Raw genomic sequence first — 22,603 nt, 5'->3', positions numbered from 1 at the left:
AGTTGATCTTTTTTACTCAAAAAAGTGATGAGTTATCTCCAGAACACTGATTTTATCAACCTTGAGAGTAATGCTGCCTTTATATAATGACCAGAATGTTATGAACATTTCCATTGCTTCAAAATTAGGTTTGTAATAATTACTTAGACATAAGACCTGCCACTGACTCACACTTTATAAAAAGGATTTTAAGTCCATGTGTGTAGCATCACCCGGATATAATTCTCTAGGAAGAGAATTCCCATTTTATTCATTTATTTGTTTTTTTGCAAACAATTTTAGAGGAAGGGTGTTAAACTGATTAAAATTTCACAAGATTGACATTATTGCTTAAAGTGCTTGAATTGGTTACATTTAAAAAAAAATTAAGGTACAGGTCATTTTAAATAAAAACTACAATATTTTTAGCAACAAAATAATAGGAATGCCACACAAATACAATAACTATTTTGGTCATACAGAAATGGAAGCCAAAAATAAATTAACGTAATACTGGAAAACAGAAATTTAATTAGGCAGAAAAGTAGGAAATAATTTTCTCTGACCCATGCCATTTACATGAGTTCATCACAATAGTGCTGATAAATGCCTTGACCATATAACAGCAAACGAGGGCAAAACATTTAGTGCACAATATTTTAATACACATGAATATACAAAGTTGATCAAAATGCAATGTTGAAAGATAAAATCCATCTGTAATAAAGCTACACTCCAATATCTAAAATAAGCCCTAAGCTCCAGTTAGAACATAGTTCATTATTAGGCATGCCCATGAAATTAAGGGTATCCATGAAAATAAATGCATAGGGACCATTTCTGACATTTTTTCCCCATTTTATCTTAAGTCCAAAATATACCAGGCCATAAAACCAAATATGATTGACTTCCCATTCAAACTAATGCCCTGCTTGTGTTGTGCCTCGCTCTCTTCAGACCAGTCCATTTCCTGTGACGATGACCTTAGAAAGGAAAATGCATCGACATAACAGGACCAGATGTGAGCATTTTACCAAGATTTACTTTTAAACACATGACTTTTTAGCATACTATGCCATAATCTAGAGGCTAAACTAGTGAGTAATCAATAAAGCAAATGTTCCTTCTGTTTTTTTCTTTAAGTGTAAAAGATTGTAACTTATTTTTTAACACCCAGCAGTTAAAAGAAATACAGCAGGCCTACTCACTCCTGCAGATGACACACAAAACCCCTGGCCTTTGGCAGGAATACCGTGAAGCCTTTGTGCTAGCACTGACCTCAGACTGGTCTCACATCTCCCACACCATTTCCTGCTTTACACTATGAATGAGGGATGAAAACTAAAAGTGTTTGTATGCTACTGTCTTTACATAGAGAGACATGATTGGGAGAAACATGTAGCTGCCTAGTGTTTGTTTCGTTTAATGAGGAGGAAGAAGAAAAATTAGCAGATAGCTCTAAATTTTAAAAAACAGATGGAGTGTTGCTGGAGAAGTGTGTTTTGGTCTTTTATCAATCTTCTTTTCCTGCACCACACAACTGTTTTAATGCCTTTGCAATATTTTCTTACACATATCCTTTTTCATTCCAAAAATGTATCCATGAATGCTAAATTTTAACTGACTCTTTCGATTAAAAGGAATTACTTTGCTTAAATCACTGGGAAAAACATTTTGCACAACCAAATAGAAAAATATCCTGAACTATGACTCAGCATGTAAACATTACTTCTACAGGTTTCCAATTGAAATATTTTTTCTAACAAATTAGCTTCAAGAGTTGTTTCAAAGATAATTTTAATGGTTTTTCTTATGAATCAGTTCCAAATATCTTAGAGACCAACCATCATTTTCTTAAAACTTTGTAACTTGCAGTCAAATATATGGATTCTATATAGTACAAATGTTTCCCTACATCAATTACCATCAGTTGGAAAGCGCCTCTCCTTAAAAAGAGAATAAAGACTCACCTTCCAGGTAGTGATCACTGCATAAGTTTCATGGAGGAAAAAAAGAAAATATTTATAAATATGAAATTGCCTCTAAACAAGGCAAGATACATTTCCATTACTTGTATGAAACAGTAACATGAAGTTCACCCTGTTTTGTCTTCTCCAGTGAAAAGTAAAACATTTCACTTCAAGCATAAACAGATGAAATGTTGGCATGCTTACTTAAGTTCTGAGCAATAAACAGTTCAAGATATTTCAAAGATAAGAAATCCAGTTTTCATCTAGATAAAGTGCTATCCTCTTCATTGTTGCAAAATGGCCACTAACATTTTCCATTTCAATTTTAGTTCACATTATGCCCAAAGTTTGCATGTTCATTAGCGGATGCATTAGGTAACAAAAATATGTTCACAGTTTATTATAGTGTATGGAAGTTAAGTGACTTCCAAAGGAAGCCAAGATCTATGACTCAAAAACCAGCTCAACGGCAAAACACCAAACGACCCTTTTAATTAAAGGTACCAGTACTCAAACGCTCTAATAAATACATATATAATAAAAGTGAAAAAAGTAACTACAGTGAGATGAGGTTCTTCCAAAAAAATTCTGTCTTCTCAAGCATTCTAGGAGTCTGAGCCAAAGAAACAGCGCCATTTTGTTCATTCCTCCCCCTGCCCACAGACACTTCCTTTGAGCCACCTTCCTACCCAGCTAACTCTGGTATTCCCTCTAGGGAAGGTTTTGTCTCAGCCCTGGGACTCGCCAGTGCCTCAGTAAACAGATGGGCTATGTTAAAAAGTTAAGTTGTACAATGTGCTGATGGCTGGAAAGATGTAGTGCCTTTGCTATTCCTGATAAGGAACAATGTCGGTGCTGACTGGCTAAGGGGAGGTTTGCCGGCCCTGCAGCCACTGACTGCATGCATCAGCAGGAGTGGAAAGATACCTTGAAGAGCTTAGCAGAGCTGGATACAGAATAAGCACAACTCACAGGGCCTTACAGAAGACGTGTGCCTGAAAATGAACAGCATAGAGTTATTTTCCTGAAACTTGGTTTTGGTAGAAAGGTATGAAAAGTAACTTTTCATTGTCCACAAAAATTTCCTCCTTTTGGCTTTGCCTGCCCTGACCCTTCTTAACCCCTGGAACTCTAACAGCAAGGTCAGCACAGCCCAGTGCCAATGCCAGCCAGCACCAGCCACCACGGACAGCTTCTCTTCACCCTGTTCCGTGTCGAGGATGATTTTAGTATCGAGGTTACTCACTTCTCAACATTTTCACTTGCACAAACTTAAAGCTATAGTTGCAACCCTAAAAGGTGATTATCTACCCAATTCTTCTGTCCTTGTATCAGAAAAGAGGCAGAGAAGTTGAAAATGGGTAGCAATGCTTCCAGGGACAAGTTAAAGGAATGCATTGTAAGAAGACCCTGGAAGCCGTAGAAGTTTAGCAAACATTTAAAATAGACTGTAGACATTCATAGGAAATGTCATTCTAATACAGCCAGACATAACGAATGGCATAGTTTTCACCCAATCCTAAAATTAGCAACTGTTATTCATATAAGTCTGACTACAAACTGATTGCAGTTAACTCTACCTCAGACCAAAATAAAACCAAGAATAGTGTTGCATGTAAAAACAGAAAAGGAGAGAGTCTAACACAGCCAGACCATTGAGACTTTTGGAGTGATACCATTAGTGGGCCACTAGGGTAGAAGAAAGACTGCAGAGAAACCAGGTAATAGTGCTTTGAACATTTCCCCCCACTTGAATTAGTCCCACAGTTCTTTTAAGTTACTCTCTTGACTGATAGAATAAAATATATCCAGATTCTGAATTTTTTGATATATCTGATGTCAGGCCATAGAATTCTTCAATAGCTTGAGCATCTATTTTCTGCAATTAAAAAGAAAGAAAACAATACAATTACTTAACATGATTCCTGGGAAAAGGAAATAAAAACTAATGGAAAATATATTAAAATGCAAGGAACGCAATTTCTTATAAAACCATGATAAGGGAACTGCGCACAATGGCTGATGCCTGTAATCCCAGCACTTTGGGAGGCAGAAATGGGCAGATCTTGAGGTCAAGAGATTGAGGTCCTCCTGGCCAACATGGTGAAACCCTGTCTCTACTAAAAATACAAAAATTAGCCAGGCATAGTGGCGAATGCCTGTAGTCCCAACTACTCGGGAGGCTGAGGCAGGAGAAGCGCTTGAACCCGGGAGGCGGAGGTTGCAGTGTGCCGAGATCATGCCACTGCACTCTGGCCTGGTGACACAGGGAGACTCCGTCTCAAAAAAAAAAAAAAAAAATCATGATTAGGAACTTTCACTAGCAAATGGAGAATTCCACAGACTTGGCTGAAGGTCATGATCACATAAATTGCACATCTCTAGTAAAAAAAGGCAATGTCTCCATGCATCAGCAACCCTGTGTGGGCATTCTTTGAAGAAGCCAAGACATCTCCCAAATGGTAAACTGGAGGGTCCTGGAAATAGCCTTAAGTCTTTCCGGCCACCAGACTTCATCTCTTTTAGTGTTATTCCACTAAAACTGCTACCCTAGTGGGTTAAAATAGATCATGTCTTTGAGTGCAGAATTCATTCCAGCTAGTATTCTTTTATAACGAAATCAATACATAGAATGTACTGGTGTAATATAGATTTCCAGATCCAGCAGACTGAAAAAAAACTTTAAACAATAATCAATATAAGACAAATTTGTTAAAATAAAATAATCTTAATAGAACTTTGAAGTCTATTGTCTGCCCTGTAACAGAGGGGGCTTTCGCCATGATGAGATAGAGAGATCCCATGTCTATGGCTGAACTGTGGAGAACACAGCATCGGTGAGTCCATGACCACACTCCTTCTCCCTTTCCACAGAGCATGGGGATCAGCAGAATTTGGTTTTGAATAGAAATCTAAGTTGTTTTCAAGTTACATTATGGGGAAACAGGCCTACTTTAAAAAACGTCTATACATACACATTCCCAGAAATACTACTGATGTCCTATGACTACTGGAGAATAATCTGCAAACCAACCTCTACAATGTCATCATCAAACAAAAGCCAGAAGCCGTGACTTTTCACAATGGTGATATAATGCCCACGATTAGGACCACTGGAAAAGAACAAATAAAAGAAGTTAGCAGGTTAACATTGACCTCTTTAAAAAACTCTACTGAGCTCTTTACAAGCAGTGATTCTCTGGGGAAAAAACTAAGTCATCAGGACAAATAACTTGGCATAGAGCCCATGTCTATGTCCACAACACCATGCTGGATGTAGGGGAATACAAAAGTGTGCAGGAGAGATATCTTCTAAGGACTCATAATCCAGCAGGAAAAACAGACAAATATTAACGATTCAGCAAATATTAACAAAAAATTACTCTTTACCTACTCTGTGTTGGGCCCTGTTCTAGCTGCCAGGGGAAGAAGCAGTGAACAAAACAAAGACCTCATTTATTTGGGACTTGGGGTAGGGGCTAGATTGGCAATACACAAACTAAACTTATAAACGTATGTGAAGTGGTGAGAAGTGTCATGGAGAAGGATGAAGCAGAGTAATGGGATCTGAGAGATGGCAGGAGGTATTATTTGACAGACAGTGAAGGGAGGCCACTTGGATAATGTGGGCAGAAGGAAATTTCCCTGAAGGAAATGGCAGGGATACGGGTAGGGGTGGGGTGGGGGGTCAGGGTGTAGGGGGAAGCCGTGCGGCTCTGGATGGAAGTTTCAAAAATAGGGAATAGCAAGCGGAAAGGCCTGGGGCAGGCGGGTAACATTTGGTGTGTTCAGAAACAGCAGAGAGGCCAAAGGAGGCCAGAGCAGCACAGTGAGCGGGGAGGGGAAGACCAGAGCGGACGGAGGGGCAGGTGCAGGAGAAATCGCAGGTAAGATTTTAGGCTTTGCTTCAAGCAAGCCAGGAAGACAGGGGAATTTTAAGGAGTTGTATGATCTGTTTTAGAAAGACATCAACAAACCAAGATGCATAGTAACAAGTATTAAAATAAAAAGCCATATACTATGCTATATGGAAAAAAGCAGAAAGAACAACTAAGCAGCAGTTACTATGTAGTTAGGTTAGATTTGCACGAGTGAAGGGATTTTAATCCCAAACCTAGAACTGCTTTTTAATGCACTGTTAAAGTTGAAAAACCAAACCTCCCCTTTTGTTTACCCTCTTTCAGCACAAGATGATGCCAATGATCTGTTTCTGCTCTTTCTCCAGCCTCCTCCAGCTACTGTCTCCCTTTCCCTCTGAGCTCCAGCTCATCAGCCTCCTCTCACACATGCCCCCTTCACATTGTGGGCCTTTGCATTGCTGTAAACTCTGCCAGAGATGATCCTTCCCCAACTGCATTCTTTTTATGCCTCAGCTCAAATGTCACCTCCCCAGATAAATCGCTGCTGACCACTTCACCTGAAGAGGTATCTCCCATCACTCACTCATCTCCCTGTTTATTCCTGATAGCACTGATCAAAATCATAAACTATCTTGCAGTGGTTTATTTTTGGTGGTAGCAGAGTGGTGTGTTTTTTTTGTTCATTATCAGTCTTTCCAGATAGATTATAAGCTTTGTGAGGGCAGGGCCTCTGTGCTGTGTGTCTTTTTGTTACTCTGTCTTTAGATCCTGGCATGGAACCCAGAAAACACGAGCTTAAAAAAAAACCTGCAGTAGAAATCAATGCACAAGGTTGTGCACTTGCTGCAACTATAGGCCAGGAGGTCCTGGCATGGAAGGTAAGGCAGGCCCAGCTCCCTAACCTCAGCTTTCCAGTGCCACCTGGAAGCCACCCAATCTTCATGCACAGGCCAGCCCCACTCCACATAGGAGAACAGCCCTACTTCTGCTGGGAGGAGTTTGAAGAATCCTAGTTAGTAGCATGCCTGACTTGGCACCAACTGATCTTTGCTGCCAGGGCCTTTCTTACCTTGTGCTCACACTACGGAAACTGACCTTAGAGAAGCCAACCTCCCACTGGTCGTTCAGTTCCCTCACGTGGGTCTCTGCCAGTCCTCCCAAGGATTCAAATCGGACACTCACAGAGACCCACTCAGAAAGTCCTGTGTACCTTGGGCAAGGGGCACCTGTGTTTCTCCTTCGCCTAGCCTTCCCGGCAGGCCCCCCCCATCCACACCACCCCTGCCACCCACTTTAGCCGCAATGCCCACCAAGTCCCAGGCTCTGCCTGCCCTAAGACCTTCTCCAACCCTACACCAGTGTGAGGCCTCGTCCAGCACCCAAGGCTAGGTTCCAGTGATCTGGAACCCTGTGTTCTTCAAAAGAGTAACAGTTGTTTTTCAGGGAGAACACCACAAGACTGGTATACAACTATCCAATACATACAATTTTACTGAGAATGCAAGAAACTATCCAGTGACTTAAAGTTAATACACACAGGACAAAATATGGGGTGCTTCAGATGTAAGTTACAGTTTCTGATACCATCCACCCTAGTACACAATTAAAAAATAAATCAATCCATCCCTCCACATGGCAATGGTAGTCTCCTGGTAATGTTGTCTTCACTATAATCGATCTCAGCAGATGGAGAAGAAAAAGACTCTTGCTCTGTGATATGCCCCAATCTAAAACCTACGAGGGCAGGAGGAAAGCTGTGCCTATCCCCAAGGTAGAACATAAAGCTGGCCCAGCTGAGCAAAGAATAACAAACAGGTGAATTTTCAATATACTCTTCTGCATTTATACCAAATTACGGAATAAAAAAAAAAATCTCAAATTTTGGCAAAATGCTTTGCCTCTCCGTATCTAGAGGCCTTCTCTCTCTTACTTTCTTCTTTCTGATTATATACTTATTTTAGAATTTGGGGAAAGACCAAAAATAGCAAAGAATATTTTTTAAGAATGTTTTTAATCACTCAAAGTGCCAAAACATTATTAAATTTGATCCATTAGCTTCTAGTCTTTATTTACACATCTTAAAATGCTTTTGAGATCATACTATAAATCTAACTTGGCTTTTTAAAAATTAAAATCACAGCATAGACATTTATTTCTCCATGTTATTTCAAATTCCTCAGAACAATTATTTCTATGCAATGGAGATTTATTATTTCTCTCATAATAGAACATTTAGATGATCATTGTTGGAATGCTATTTTTTTAATGTGTCTGTAAGGCATGTTTATATATTTTTTGAGATGAGCAGTAAGAGTTTGGAAGAGATCCCAAAAATGCTGAGTGCCACGGCACCGGAAAGGTGCCGCTGGATATATTTCAGCCAAGGGGCAACCTTACACTTACCCTGTGCACCTGCTTCTGGTCGTGCCCTTACCTGCCACAGTGAACAACCACAGCAACCAGGTCATACATGCGGTCCAGGTTCACCGCATCACTGGAGGTGTTAAAGAGCCGGAGCTCCAGAGGGAAGACCACGCGGTAAGACAGCTTGGTGTATCTGTGCAACTGCTCCATGTACTTGAACCGCTTTAGATGCAGGGCCAAGATCATGGGCAGCTTTTTTACTCTCATCCTAAGAAACCATGAAATAGAAAATCAGTTGTACCCAACACCTGTTAGGGGAAGAGAATACAGTGCCATCTGCACAAACAGAACAGGAGGGGAGGTCTATCAAACTTCAAACCAGCAAACAACCAAATAGTGTGCAAGGATAAAAGTATGCCGGCTTATGCAGAGCTGACTTATCCTATATCCCTGGCTCCCAGGAGCATTCCAGCAGGAGAAATGTACAATGGTGTGTCTCTGGTGAAAGGTGATGTTCCAGAATTTTCATACAAATAAAAATAGGCTATGAAATTGTTCTCCATCACTTCCCTGTGCTTTCCAGAGATGAATGATATTTGGACAATCTACCCCGAGATGATGGAAAGGAGGTTTGAGAGATTTTGAGAACAGGAGGCTAGGAAGAGGACAAGGTGGACAGTGCCGACGGCTGGACTTATAGGTTCTGAGGACTGGCAGGGGGGTGGATGCTTCTGACACACACTCTTGGGCATCGGGACACCAAGCGTGCCAGGCTCACCATCATTCCGACCCTTGTGATCTTGGGCAAGTCCTTTCCTTTCTCTAGCTCTAGTTCCTCATTTATAAAATGCAGGGGTTGGCTTAGGGCTACATTTCCCAAACTGGGCTCATGAGAGCACTGGAAATGTTAACAGATGTGGTGTTTCTGTGGCCAGGTAAGTTTGGACGATGCTACTTTCTGCTTTGAAGATCCTAGTGTACATTACCAGACTGAAGATTTTGAGAAATCCTGCAGTAAAGGGATTGTTCTGTTGTCTGATGTTGGATTTCCCAAACTTATATAAACATACAAAGTTTTTTTACTAGGTGACCATTAACTCTGCTCAGTAAAAAGTCACAAAGGTAACAGTTTATGCAGTGCACACTGCTAGAATGGAGGGTCTTCCAGTTTCCTTTCAGCCCCCCATTCCATGAATATACTGAATTAAGTGTAAATGCTGTTTAGTTTGTGCACATTTTTAATGCATAGTATGTGAAAAGGACAAATTTTAAAAGAATAGTTTTAAGGAACCTATTAAGAAAAAGCCCTGGTCATAAAAATAAGCAAGTAAAACATCAGTAGAAAAATAAGAATTACGGGGAACCCCACATTTTACAGGAATACAAAACGTTGTAATGTATAAACGCTCCAGGGCTGAACAAAAATGTCTAAATGCCACAAAGAAAGACCCGAGGCCAGTCTTAGGCAGACTGAGGTTATAAGGACGGCGAGCAGACGCGAGTGACCTTTCTCACTAACAAAAGGTATCTGCCTACCTCCTTGATACCTGACTGCAACAGTGACTAACTTTGTATAAGTTTTGCAGCAAAGAAAGTTGTACATGTTTGGGGTGAAGGCCTGGGAAGGCTGGGCAGAGAGATGATCTCAACCTCAGGTCTAGACCCTTGAGGGTTTTAGACAGCAGTATCGAGCATCTGCCAGCTGCCTTGAATACTCCAGAACCACTGCCAAGACAGATTTAACTCACAGGAAGCCTTCGCAGGAGACTGAAATGGCAACTTTCCTGGCTTGTGGGGCAGACTAATGGGGAATAACTGGTTATTTCAGATTTTAACTGTCTGGTATGCAAAACAAAAAAAAATGGAGAACCCTGGGTCTTATATCAATTCAGAATGCAGTAACTTTCTAACTTTCTTATCACTTGTTTTGTTTTTTTTTTTTTTTCTTTTTGTGCAACAAATCTCACTCTGTCACCCAGGCTGGAGTGCAGTGGTGCAATCTCAGCTCACTGCAACCTCCGCCTCCAGGGCTCAACTGATTCTCCTGCCTCAGCCTCCGGAGTAGCTGGGATTATAGGCACAAGCCACCATACCCAACTAATTTTTGTATGTTTAGTAGAGATGGGGTTTCACCATGTTGGCCAGGCTGGTCTCAAACTCCTGACCTCAAGTGATTGGCCTGCCTTAGCCTCCCAAAGTATGCTGGGATTACAGGTCACTGTGCCCTGCCTCTTATCACTTATTCTTTTAACTGATGTGTTAATAATTTCCTCACAAGTCCTTATGAAATGATATATATTTTTTAAACCTCTGTCTCTAAAAAAGAGGTCCCAATGTTTAAGCAATACAAATGAAAATAATATTGGGGGTCTACTATTGGTTGTATACTATTCTGAGTACTTTCTACAATTTACCTTTAATTCCAAGAGAATAGTGATTATATTTTATCACTACTTGTTTATCCAGCATAAACAATTATCTGGCACATGGTAGCACTTAACAAATATTTGTTGAATGACTGAATGAATGAACAAATGAGTAAACAATCGGACAGACAACTCTCCAAGTTGTCCTCTCCAAGGTCAGCGTTCTTGTCTCAGTTTCACTGGTGAGGAGGGTAACTGACTTCCCCAAGGCTCCATGGCTATGAGCCCAGGAAGCTGAGATTCAAAGCCAACCCTGCTGGGCCCCACAGTCTGGATCCCTCTCACTACACAAAGCCACCCCTGAGCTAAATCTTCACCTACCTTTTCTGGGCTTCCTGTTTGCTGCAGCATGTTTCACAATAATATTTTTGTTCACTACACAGTGTTTCTGTGTTGCTGAAGTCTCTGTAGAGGGAAATATTTTCATCTTTAAAAAGTGTTCAAATCTACTTGGCATACCATGTTTTAAATCCCTCAATTAACCTGCAGGGTTATTTTTAAGTAAAAATTTGAGAAGTAATCAGAAAAAAATCCTCCTTAAGACTAGGATGGTAGGAGAAACTACAGGATAATAAATACAAATACAAAGTCTAGGTGCCATTATGCTGACAGACACTATCTTTTCATTGAATCATAAATTTACCATGAGAGATTTTCAAATATAGCTTTATTTAATGGAACACAGGCAGATATAAACTAGGGTTTCCAACTGCATTCAGAAAAAAACCTCGTGATTTAACGAAGAATATCTATAAGCTAGAAATTAAAATTGTAATAGAAAAATACTATCGAGAGTAAAAGCTCATCATAAACACTAAAACTTAGGCCCAAAAAAGTCAATCACATAACATGCAAGGTGACATTATTGTGTAGTTAATGAAAAACAATATTTCTCTGTGGTAGTAAAGATTTTCAAAGAGCATGAAAGTAGGAAGATAATGAAATTCAAACCATATACAAAACTGCCCTCTTTTTGAACTAAGGAAAATCCTGAATTAATCAGATGACCACCTCCTACCAACCCCTGCTCCCCACCACTCCACTGCCAGAGGATAAGAACTTTCGCCTGCCTCCTTTGGAGAACAAAAGCCATTGTGTTTGTCACATGTGTATCTGCCTTATCATGAGGTTCTACTCTGCTACTTATGATTTTCATTTTTTAAATGTCATTTTTAATTTTCATTCTTTTCCAGCCATCGATATTCTACTTAACATTTCTGTGGTACTGCTTCAAAGGCTGAAAAGAACATCCAGACTAATACCCAACAGTTTTGAAAAATTCTGTGACATTTCCTTGTTCATAGAGTGTCCTAGAACCATAATGATCAGATTTTATTGAACAGAAACTGTTAAACGTGTTAAATGATTCTACCATTTACACAGAACACATCAAAAGAAAACACAGATTCTTTCATTCATTAAGTCCCCAAATGTTTACTGTCAGTCCTCTGGGCTACGTTCTGGGGATCCAGAGAATAACCGCCCTCATATGGCTCACATTTTAACAGAGATACATGCAAATGAACAACTGAAACATAAAACGATCACTACAGCTTCAACAGAAAGCATTACATGAAATGTAACCTACTGAAACCCTCCGACAGTTTCCAGTGTACTATCCACCCAGCCTCCTTCTCTCTGCTCCAGCAGCACTGGCCCTGGGATATCCTCTTCTTGCCTTACGATGTTTGCAGGTGCTATTTTCTCAGCACTGAGAGCTTCCTCCCAGAGGCTTCCACGGCTGGCTGAACTGGTTGTTCGGCACTCAGCCTAAACATCCCCTCTTTGGAGAAGACCTCTCTGACCATTTTCTCCAAGCCTATCCAGCCCCTACCATATTGCTGCCTTGTTTCTCCCCAGCATCTGAACCCATTCTTCTGTCATTCGATTACTTGCCTCCCCTCTATGTGGGCAGTGGCCTTGTCATTCCTATATGCCCAACACACAATGGCACACATTAATATTTGTTGATTGAATGAATAAACCAACAAAGACAGAAGCAGGTGTAAAGTCCAGGAGAAAGCACAAAGAGGGAAAGTATGCCAGGGGAACAATTGAATAAGAGTCAAGGACTCCAGAGAGAGAACACAGCAGTGCAGAGGCCTGGAGGGAGGGGATAGCAGCGGCGGCATATCAGTCCGTTCTCATGCTGCTAATAAAGACATACCTGAGACTGGATAATTTATAAAGAAAAACAGGTTTAATGGACTCACAGTTTCACATGGCTGGGGAAGCCTCACAATCACGTCAGAAGGCAAAGGAGGAGCAAAGTCACATCTCACATGGCAGCAGGCAAGAGAGCTTGTGCAGGGGAACTCCCATTTATAAACCATCAGATCTTGTGAGACTCATTCACTACCACAAGAACAGTATGGGAGGAACCTCTCCCATGATTCAATTATCTCCACCTGGCCCCACCCTTGACATGTGGGAATTATTACAATTCAAGTGAGATTCAGGCGGGGACACAGCCAAACCATATCAGGTGGCAAGTCACATAGCCTTGAATATGCGACCAAGAAGCCAGCATGGACCCTCACCAACAGTCTCAACAAAGAAAAGACATAGATTATGCTTTTTAGAAATTCCACTTCTGACAGCATGGTGGAGCGGGAAATGGAGAGGATCGAAAGGCAAGAAAACCATTAGAATGCAAATGCACTCAACTTTCAGGTTTCAAGTACATGGTGCATAAAACAGACTCATACTTAGCTGAATGAATACTTCAATTGAGTAACTGCTGTGGAATTTTGTTTTGCCTGCATGGGATTAACTGGAGTGGAATGGGGGAGCAGAGGGGGTGAGGTGAGTATGGGCATGGTGGGGCTTCATATCCTCCCAATGTCTACCACAGACAAGCCACACTACCAAGCTAAAGGGTCACAAGAGCCAAAGAAAGCCCAGCAACAAGCAAGGAATCATGGAAACACAACAGAAGTTAGTAGCTAATGTAAAGACTCCTTTTACAAAGAAGCCGGCTGACTGAGTAATGCTCTTAGGGCATCCATGAGTTGAGAACTGTAAAAACGAAGGTGAGTTAGGAGAAGAGAGGGGACTACAGCAGTAAATGTTGAGACCAGAGGAGCTCTCAGTTAATGCTCTATATTTGTTGGATCAAAAGTGGTCAACAGGCCGGGCGCGGTGGCTCACGCCTGTAATCCCAGCACTTTGGGAGGCCGAGGCGGGTGGATCACGATGTCAAGAGATCGAGACCATCCTGGTCAACATGGTGAAACCCCGTCTCTACTAAAAAAAAAAAAATACAAAAAATTAGCTGGGCATGGTGGCACGTGCCTGTAATCCCAGCTACTCAGGAGGCTGAGGCAGGAGAATTGCCTGAACCCAGGAGGCGGAGGTTGCGGTGAGCCGAGATCACGCCATTGCACTCCAGCCTGGGTAACAAGAGCGAAACTCCGTCCCCCCCCCAAAAAAAAGTGGGCAACAGTGGTGGAGGAAACTCTTCAATGAGAAAGTCAAGGGGGCATTTGCTCTTTCCAACACTTGGGATAAATTACCAAAGCAAAGAGGAGAGGTTGAGAGAAAAACACAAAATTCTTTGTATTGCTTTAAGAAGAGGCAGAGCAGCAATAAAACCTGATTGAAAAATACACTTTTGGGCTTGATACGGTTTGGATCTGTGTCCCGACCCAAATCTCATATTCAATTGTAGCCCCTGATATTGGAGGTAGGACCTGGTGGAAGGTGACTGGATTACGGGGGCGGAATTCTCATGAATGGTTTAGCAGCATCCTCCTGGTGCCATCCTCCCCATACATTGTGAGTGAATTCTTGAGAGATCTGGCCATTTAAAAATGTTTAGCCCCTCCTCCAGCCACTGGCTTCTGCTCCAGTTATGTGGTGTGCTTGCTCCCCCTTCACCTTCTGCCATAATTGTAAGTTTCCTGAGGCTTCCCCAGAAGCCAAGCAGATGCCAGTGCCATGCTTTCTCTACAGCTTGCAGAACCATGAGCTAATTAAACCTCTTTTCTTTATAAATTACCCAGTCTCGACAGAAATGTGGGAATGGACTAATACAGGGCTGGTGTGAAAGTAGTGAGTTATCTCAATTAGTCGATCACAGTTAGCTATAGATCAAACTCCTCATTCTACTTTTCCCCCCTTTCTCATATAGGAAGGAAAGAGGGAGGGAAAGAAGGAAGGGAGGGAGGGAGAGAGGGAGGGGAGAAAAGGAAAGGGAGAAAGAGAAGAAAGTAAATACACTTTGGGAACAAATCTAATATGAAAATGCATACTTTTACAAAGGAAACACTAAAGCCTTATGCAAATATTTTTAAAACTTGAAAAAAATGGAGAAAGACTGTTTTTCGATGGGAAGGCTATCATTTATTGTAAACACAGCGATTGTGTTCAAGTTAATGTCTTTGATACATGTTCAATTAAAATCTACTTTTTCGCTCCCTACAATAATTCAAAATTGATATTAAAAATCCTTAAGCAATGCTTCCTGATAATTTCCATGTCAGGATCCACACAGAAATACTACATGAGAAATATACTAGGATATACTGACAAGGCTGCTCCTACAGCTGGCCATGGGGCTCTGGCACTGCCAGGTCCTCATAGCCTCCCGGGAACTGAAGGGATGAATACATACCTCTAACCCATTTTCCCTGACTCACCAGTCAGGAAATTTTGTCCTAGAATCAAGTGCAGTGGTTTTCCTCCTGGCTGCTCATTAGAATCATCTGGGGAGCTTTAAAAACAATCCCAAATGCCAATCCCGCACCCCTCCACTCCTCACTCTCCCTCCATTCAATTACACCAGAATCTCTCCAGGTGGAACCCAGGCATTACTGTTCTTTTTTTCTTTATTTTTTTTTTGAGACAGAGTCTCACTCCGTCACCAGGCACCAGGCTGGAGTGCAGTGGCTCGACCTTGACTCACTGCAACCTCCACCTCCCGGGTTCAAGCAATTCTCCTGCCTACAGGTGCGCGCCACCACACCCAGCTAATTTTTGTATTTTTAGTAGAGACAGGGTTTCACCATGTTGGCCAGGATGGTCTCGATCTCTTGACCTCGTGATCTGCCCACCTCGGCCTCCCAAAGTGCTGGGATTACAGGCATGAGCCACAGCGCCCCGTGGCATTACGTTCTTAAATCTTCCCGGGTTATTCCACAGGACAGAGAGCCTTTGCTCCAGTGCTTCCCAATAACCTGGGATCTTGTTGGCACTGGGAGAATGGGAATTTAAAATGAGAGGGAGATAGAGGAAGGAGAAGGTGGTTCTAGAGCACTGAGCACTTGGAGAAGAAAGGGGAGATTCTGGGAAGGAGCACTCAAGTGGAAGACACAAAAGGCCATGCAAAGATAATTAAGATAAACTTCACATATCACGTAGTTTAAGTTTTTGCCTGAGGCCATCCCTGAACTTTTCACAAGGAAATAACATTTTTCCCGGTATTCTCCTGTGACACAAATGGCTTACTCTCCCTGAGACATAGTCACTGAGATTTGAAATATTAGAATTATAACTCAGCTATTATACAGACTTAATGGCTTCTCCAGATCTGTATCCTGAATTTAAACACTATTTATATCATTTCTCTGGAACAAAAATTCAGTGAAAGTACATTATAATTCGCCACCTAAAAATCTTCTGGAAGAAGGCAGCAAAGATCTTACATTCAAATCCCACCCTTTTAGCTTAATTTTTAATTTTTTTAAGTTATTGAAATAATAAATGAAACATCGTATCAGAAGAGATATGCAGACATAACATCAGAGAAGAAAATGCGTAATTCTAGTTGAAAAAACAAAACCTCAAAAATGCAATCCGCATTAAACCATGAAAGGGGCAAGCAAGAGTCCACCCTTTCCTTCTCTTTTGTCTCAGAGACAGAGAAAACTAACGACTCCACTGACATCATCTGTTCCCTGCATCTTTCTACCGCACATCCTTCTCCCATCATAGAACTCTGAGTGGTAAGTGGTAACACCTGCCAGGCTTCTCTTTCTGCTATGGAGGTGACATCCCATGTGAGGGCAAGTATAGCTGACTTGGTCAAGGTCTAGTTTATGTGTGATGTAAAACAGGGGAGGAGGAGGCATTTCAGAGATATCAGCCTGCACAGTCCAATAAGACAGAGTCGAACATGTTTAAAAGGGATTCAGAAGCTACTCCATACTCACCCACCCTAGCCTGAACATTTCCAAGGGCCTCTAGCCTACCTTAATCAGGTATGCATAACCAATATATACATTTCTCCAGGAAAAAAAAATTATGGAAACCTAAACCTCAGTTCTATTTCTTATAACAAGGTTCCCCAATGGTTGAAATTATCACTAATCACTTCACACTTTACCTGGCTGATCTCAAATCTGCAGCCACTGCCACCTGCACTTTTGAACAATTCCAGTAATTCCTGGAAAAGAGGAAAAGCAGCCAATCTCCCTAACTCCAAATTCTCACCAAGGAGGGGAATGAGCATATAATGGCTTTCTCCCCATTCCCTCATCAGCAACTAATGGTGGTACACCCTTAACTTTTTCCACGCCCTGTGATTATAAAACCTTAGGAAATCAAAAATGGCTTCTTTTCACAGGAATGTTAGGAACTGATAACAGTTTGGCTCTGTGTTCCCACTCAAATCTTACATGGAATTATAATCTCCAACATTGGGGGAGAGACCTCATGGGAGGTGATTTGATCATGGGGGCAGATTTCCCCTTACTGTTCTTGTGATAGTAAGTTCTCACAAAATCTGTCTGTTCAAAGGGGTGTAGCATTTCCCCCTTCACTCTCTCTCTCTCCTGCCAACATACAAATATTGTGCCTGATCCTCTTCACCTTCTGCCATGATTGTAAGTTTCCTCCTGTACAGCCTGTGGAACTGAGTCAACTAAACCTTTTTTCTCCATAAATTGCCCAGTCTCCAGTATGTCTTTACAGCAGTGTGAGAATGGACTAATACAGAAAATTGGTACCAAGAGGAGAGCATTGCTATAAAGATATCTGAAAATGTAGAAGCAACTTTGAAACTGGGTAACGGGCAGAGGCTGAAACAGTGTGGAGGGCTCAGAAGAAGACAGAAAGATGTGGGATAGTTTGGAACTTCCTAGATACTTGTTGAATAGTTGTGACCAAAATGCTGACAGTGATATGGACAGTGAATTTCAGGCTGAGGAGGTCACAGATGGAAATGAGGAACTTATTGGGAATTGGAGTAAAGGTCACTCTTGTTATGCTTTACCAAAGAGACTGGCAGCATTGTGCCCCTGCTCAAGAGATCCATGGAACTCTGAATTTAAAAGAGATGATTTAGGGTATCTGGTGGAAGAAATCTCTAAGCAGCAAAGTGTTCAAGATGTGTCTTGGCTGCTTCTATCAATCTATGCTTGTTTGTATAAACAAATAAATGACCCCAAACTAGAACTTATATTTAAAAGGGAAGCAGAGTATAAAAGTTTGGAAAATTTGCAGCCCAACCATATTGTAGAAAAGAAAAATCCATTTCTGGGGAGGCATTCAAGGCTGCAGAAATTTGCATAAGAAGAGTCAAATGTTAATAGCCAAGAGAATGGGAAAATGCCTCCAGGGCATTTCAGAGACCTTTACAGCAGCCCCTCTCATCACATGCCTGGAGGCCTAAGAGGTTTGAGAAACAAACTCACTCTTCCAAATCTGAAGGATAGACTTGGAGACACAAAGAACAGTGGAAACAGGAGTGTTAGTGGCAGTCTTACAAGATCAGGTACTGGTAGGCAGGCATACCTGGGGCGGTTACAGCAGGTAATTTCAGTAGGTAATTTATTTCACAGCATGCCAAGTCCTTCCCCCAGTTCCTCATTGGTTGAGTACTAGGGGGTTACAATCTTCCCTAATGCTGCCTAAGTTTCATTATCCCTCTATAAAGTCATACCCCGGTCTCCTTCCCTGCTTAAGTTTCGATTTCCCAATAACAAAACTTTCTTCCCTTTTACGTGCTGACCCCCTCCTCGACATCCTGTTCACTTATCGTGACTTTCCAGGTGCATGAGCCATGCAGTTTTTCACATCCACAGGCTGGCTGACAGTACTCAGATTTATTACGCCTTGAAAACAAATCATTAAAAATGTTTTCTCACAGAGGAAAAGATGGTTTCATGGGCCAGGCCTAGGGCCCCCACTGCTCTATGCAGCCTCAGTACATGGCACCCCATCCCAGCCACTCCAGCTTCAGCTATGGCTAAATGGCACCAAGGTACAGCTTGGGCTGTTGCTTCAGAGGGTGCAAGCCCCAAGCCTCGGCAGCTTCCACGTGTGTTGGGCCTGCGGTTAAGCAGAAGGCCAAAGCTGAGGTGTGGGAAACTCCACCTAGATTTCAGAGAATATGAATATGTCTGGATGTCCAGGCATAAGTCTGCTGTAGGGGCAGAGCCCTCATGAAGAGCCTCTACTAGGGCAGTGCAGAGGAGAAATCTGGGGTTGAAGCACCCCCCCAGCGTCCCTACTTGGGCACTGTCTAGTGGAATTGTGGGAAGAAGGCCACTGCCCTTCAGACCCCAGAAAGGTAGATCCACCAACAGCCTGTCCTGTGCACCTGGAAAAGCTGCAGCCTGCAAAAGCAGCTGTGAGGGCTGTACTTTCCAGAGTCACAGGGGTGGAGCTGCTCCAGGCCTTGGAAGCCCACCTCTTGTGTCAGTGTGCCCTGAATGTGAGAAATGGGATCAAAGGAGATTATTTTGGAGCTTTAAGATTTAATGACTGCTCTGCTGGGTCTCAGACCTGCATGGGGAGTGTAGCCCCTTTGTTTTGGTCAATTTCTCCCATTTGGAATGGGAGCACTTACTCAATGCCTGTACCCCCATTGTATCTTGGAAGTAGCTAACTTATTTTTTTATTTTACAGGCTCATAGGGAGAAGGGACTTGCTTTGTCTCAGATGAGATTTTAGCCTTAGACTTTTGAGTTAATGCAGGAATGAGTTAAGACTCATGGGAAGACATGATTGGTTTTGAAATGTGAGAAGGACATGAGATTTGGGAGGGAACAGGGGCAAAATGATGTGGTTTGGTTCTGTGTCCTGACTCAAATCTCATGTTAAATTGAAATCTCCAATGTTGGGAGAGGTAACCGGTGGGAAGTGACTGGATCATGGGCAGATCTCCCCCTTGCTGTTCTCAAGAAAGTGAGTGAGTTCTCATGAGATCTGGTGGTTTTAAAGTGTATAGACTTCCCACCTTGCTCTCTCACTCCTGCTTTGCCATGTGCAGATGTGCCTGCTTTCCCTTCACTTCCACCAAGTTTGTAAGTTTCCTGAGGCTTCCCTAGCCATGCCTTCTGTACAGCCTGCAGAACTTTAAGTCAATTAAACCTGTTTTCTCCATAAATTACCCAGTCTCAAGTATGTCTTTATAGCAATGTGAGAATGGACTAATACAGAAATTCATACCCATTCATAAGAAAAAAGAGGCCATCATAACCAAAAAATTCCTTACAAAGAAATTACAAGCTTGTCCTAGACACCTGGACACAAGCAGAAATGCCAAACCAATAGGAAGTACTCAGGTAACTATCAGTGCCAAGGTGGGAAACCCTCAGAGCCCTGGGAAATGGGAAAGCAATCAGCCCCCAAATCACACAGTACATTACAACCAGCTGAACCAAGAAGCTCTTTCAAGCTGTTGTTGGTGCCTTCGCCTTAAAAGATGGCCTTCTAACTGCAATCACCACAGCCAATCACTTTAATCTATTCTTCTAAAAGGTTCCAAGTAACCTGAGCTCCTGAAATAAAATGTCTGTCATCTGGTCCTTACTCATAAAAATTGTGATACTATACAATGTCTCTGACACCCCGCTGGGATACCCCAAGCCTTGGGGAAGCCCATTCTGACTGCTTGGTCTTCACAGGCACCTCCACTATCAGCCACTTTCTAGGCCTGTTTTGTTTCCTTCAAAGCACTGATCATCATCTGCACATGCCCACTAGAATGTAAGTGCTGTGAAAACACAGGCCTCGTCAGGTTCACTCCTCTATCCCCAGTGTCTACAACACAACAACAAATTATAAGCATTAATGACCTCTTGTTGAAAGAAAGACAGAAGGGAATGAGTGGCTCAAAGGGGATTATGTCTTTACAGCAACTCTGAGCATGTTTTCAATGCATAAGTCAATACACAATGTCTATGGCAATCCTGGAAATCATCATTGTTATACTGAGGGCTCCTCACCTTCTCTCCATCCTCATGAGGAAGAATTTCTTTCCGTGCATGTTCTCCACAGAATGCTTAAAAGATGGAGTAACAGGCAACTCCCTCATTGGTTCTCAGCCCAAAATGCATAATATTTAAAATAATAAAATAGATTATCTTAGAAAAAGAGTAATGGTAGGCATCTGTAGCTTTTATTAACTTAATCATATGAAAAACAGAGAGACAGAGAGAGAGAGAGAGAAACACGGATGAAAGCCAAAGCCTACATATGCATTAAAGATTAACATTTTATTTTTAAATTTAATGACTAATAACTTCTACTTCATGCTCTTTTTTCTCAGTGGGACTCTTCTCCAGAGCACATATACTTACTTTTAATCTCTCTTGGGAAAGGAGACATAGAAAATAATAGGGTCATACTGGTTTAAGAGAAGGAAAGCTTATGTCCTGAAGAAATATGGGATTTTCTCTCCCACTTAGTTACAAGCCTGATCAAAAGCTCAAACCACCTCAGAGTTCATAAGGTTACCTTAGACAGTGGGTAATGGATGTATTCTGCTCCACGTCAACAGAAAGATCAAGAAAATCTTCATCTTTGCTACTAACCTGAAACAAAAACAGGAAAAAAGGTATGAGGCATGAAATATGTAGTAGATAAAACTTTGAACATGTATAGGTAACTGCAATAAAAACCGTAACTGCAGCTAAAGTCTTGCATGGACATGTATGCTCATTGGCACCAAGTTACCTCAAAAACAACCCAATCTAGAGAAAACCTCAAATTCTCAGTTTAACCTCCTCCCTATCCCAGTTTTGACTAACAGCTTTTAATAATTAAAACTCAACCAGATTTCTCTTCCTCTCCATTCATTTCTCCCATTGTTTCAAAGTAGGAAGCATTAAATATCCATACAGCCCAGATTGCAGAGTGATAAAAATGGAAATGGAGAATGGAAAAGAGACTTACAAAACCTACCACCCAGATGAACATCCCTTGTTGAGTTGTTTCCACTTTTTGCCAGTCCCTTGTGATAAATCACTCCCTTTCGCCCTTGCCCCATCATTCAAATCCTGTGGGGGGCTAGGGAGCCTGACAGGCAAGGGCTGGAGTCGCACTAACCACACACAAAGCTGTCCTTTGGCCAGGAAGTGGTCATCACATGCAGAGTGCTGTGCTGTCCATGACAATGACCAAACCTGTGTGGTCTGAAGCCTGGGCTCACACAGGCTCGCCATACTGTGGACGGCTCTCAGCCAAGCTGGTTCAGTGGCCCCAGCTGTCTCTCAGCTGTCAACAGCTCACTCCTCACTAATTCTGGATCTCATATATCTCAAGGCTCACTGAATAAGTGCTTACTTTCTACTAATTCACCAACAACCCTGGGATTTTACTGTCTTGTTCCTGGAGTAGCAGGACAGTTGGCAACAACCTTCAAGTGCTCAGTCAATTGGCAGCAAAATGAAAACAACATTCCTTTAAAAGTGTGACCACTACCGTATGACCCAAAATTCCATAAATTACCTGAAGAAATATTCAGAGATGTGGATAAACTCTTTTATACTTTTAGAAGTACACACAGGGGCTGCGCATGGTGGTTTATGCCCGTAATCCCAGCACTTTGAGAGGCTGAGGTGGGTGGATCACTTGAGGTGAGGAGTTTGAGACCATGCTGGCCAACATGATGAAACCCCATTTCTACTAAAACTACAAAAAATTAGCCAGGCGTGGTGGCACGCGCCTGTAATCCCAGCTACTAGGGAGGCTGAGGCAGGAAAATTGCTTAAACCTGTGAGATGGAGGTTGCAGTGAGCTGAGATCATGCTACTGCACTCCAGTCTGGATGACAGAG

The 22,603-nt window shown here is 42.0% G+C and overlaps 1 protein-coding gene across 1 annotated transcript in view; it reads right to left on the bottom strand.

The window, feature by feature from the left end:
- Positions 1-238: 238 nt before the first annotated feature.
- The window catches only part of USP46 (ubiquitin specific peptidase 46), a 73,475-nt gene continuing 51,110 nt past the window's right edge, over positions 239-22,603 (bottom strand). Inside the window, exons 5-9 of the mRNA XM_017540274.2 lie at positions 21,283-21,359; positions 10,921-11,004; positions 8,244-8,441; positions 4,984-5,062; positions 239-3,828 (exon numbers count right to left, since the gene is read on the bottom strand). Coding sequence (XP_017395763.1) covers positions 3,727-3,828; positions 4,984-5,062; positions 8,244-8,441; positions 10,921-11,004; positions 21,283-21,359 — 540 coding nt within the window. The 3' untranslated portion in view covers positions 239-3,726. The remainder of the gene's footprint in view (positions 3,829-4,983; positions 5,063-8,243; positions 8,442-10,920; positions 11,005-21,282; positions 21,360-22,603) is intronic.

This window comes from Cebus imitator, unplaced genomic scaffold (genome assembly GCF_001604975.1).
Source record: "Cebus imitator isolate Cc_AM_T3 unplaced genomic scaffold, Cebus_imitator-1.0 Scaffold124, whole genome shotgun sequence".
In the NCBI taxonomy this organism is placed as follows: Eukaryota; Metazoa; Chordata; class Mammalia; order Primates; family Cebidae; genus Cebus; species Cebus imitator.
The sequence above is the reverse complement of the archived record's forward strand: the minus strand, read 5'-3'. Positions and strand labels throughout refer to the sequence as shown.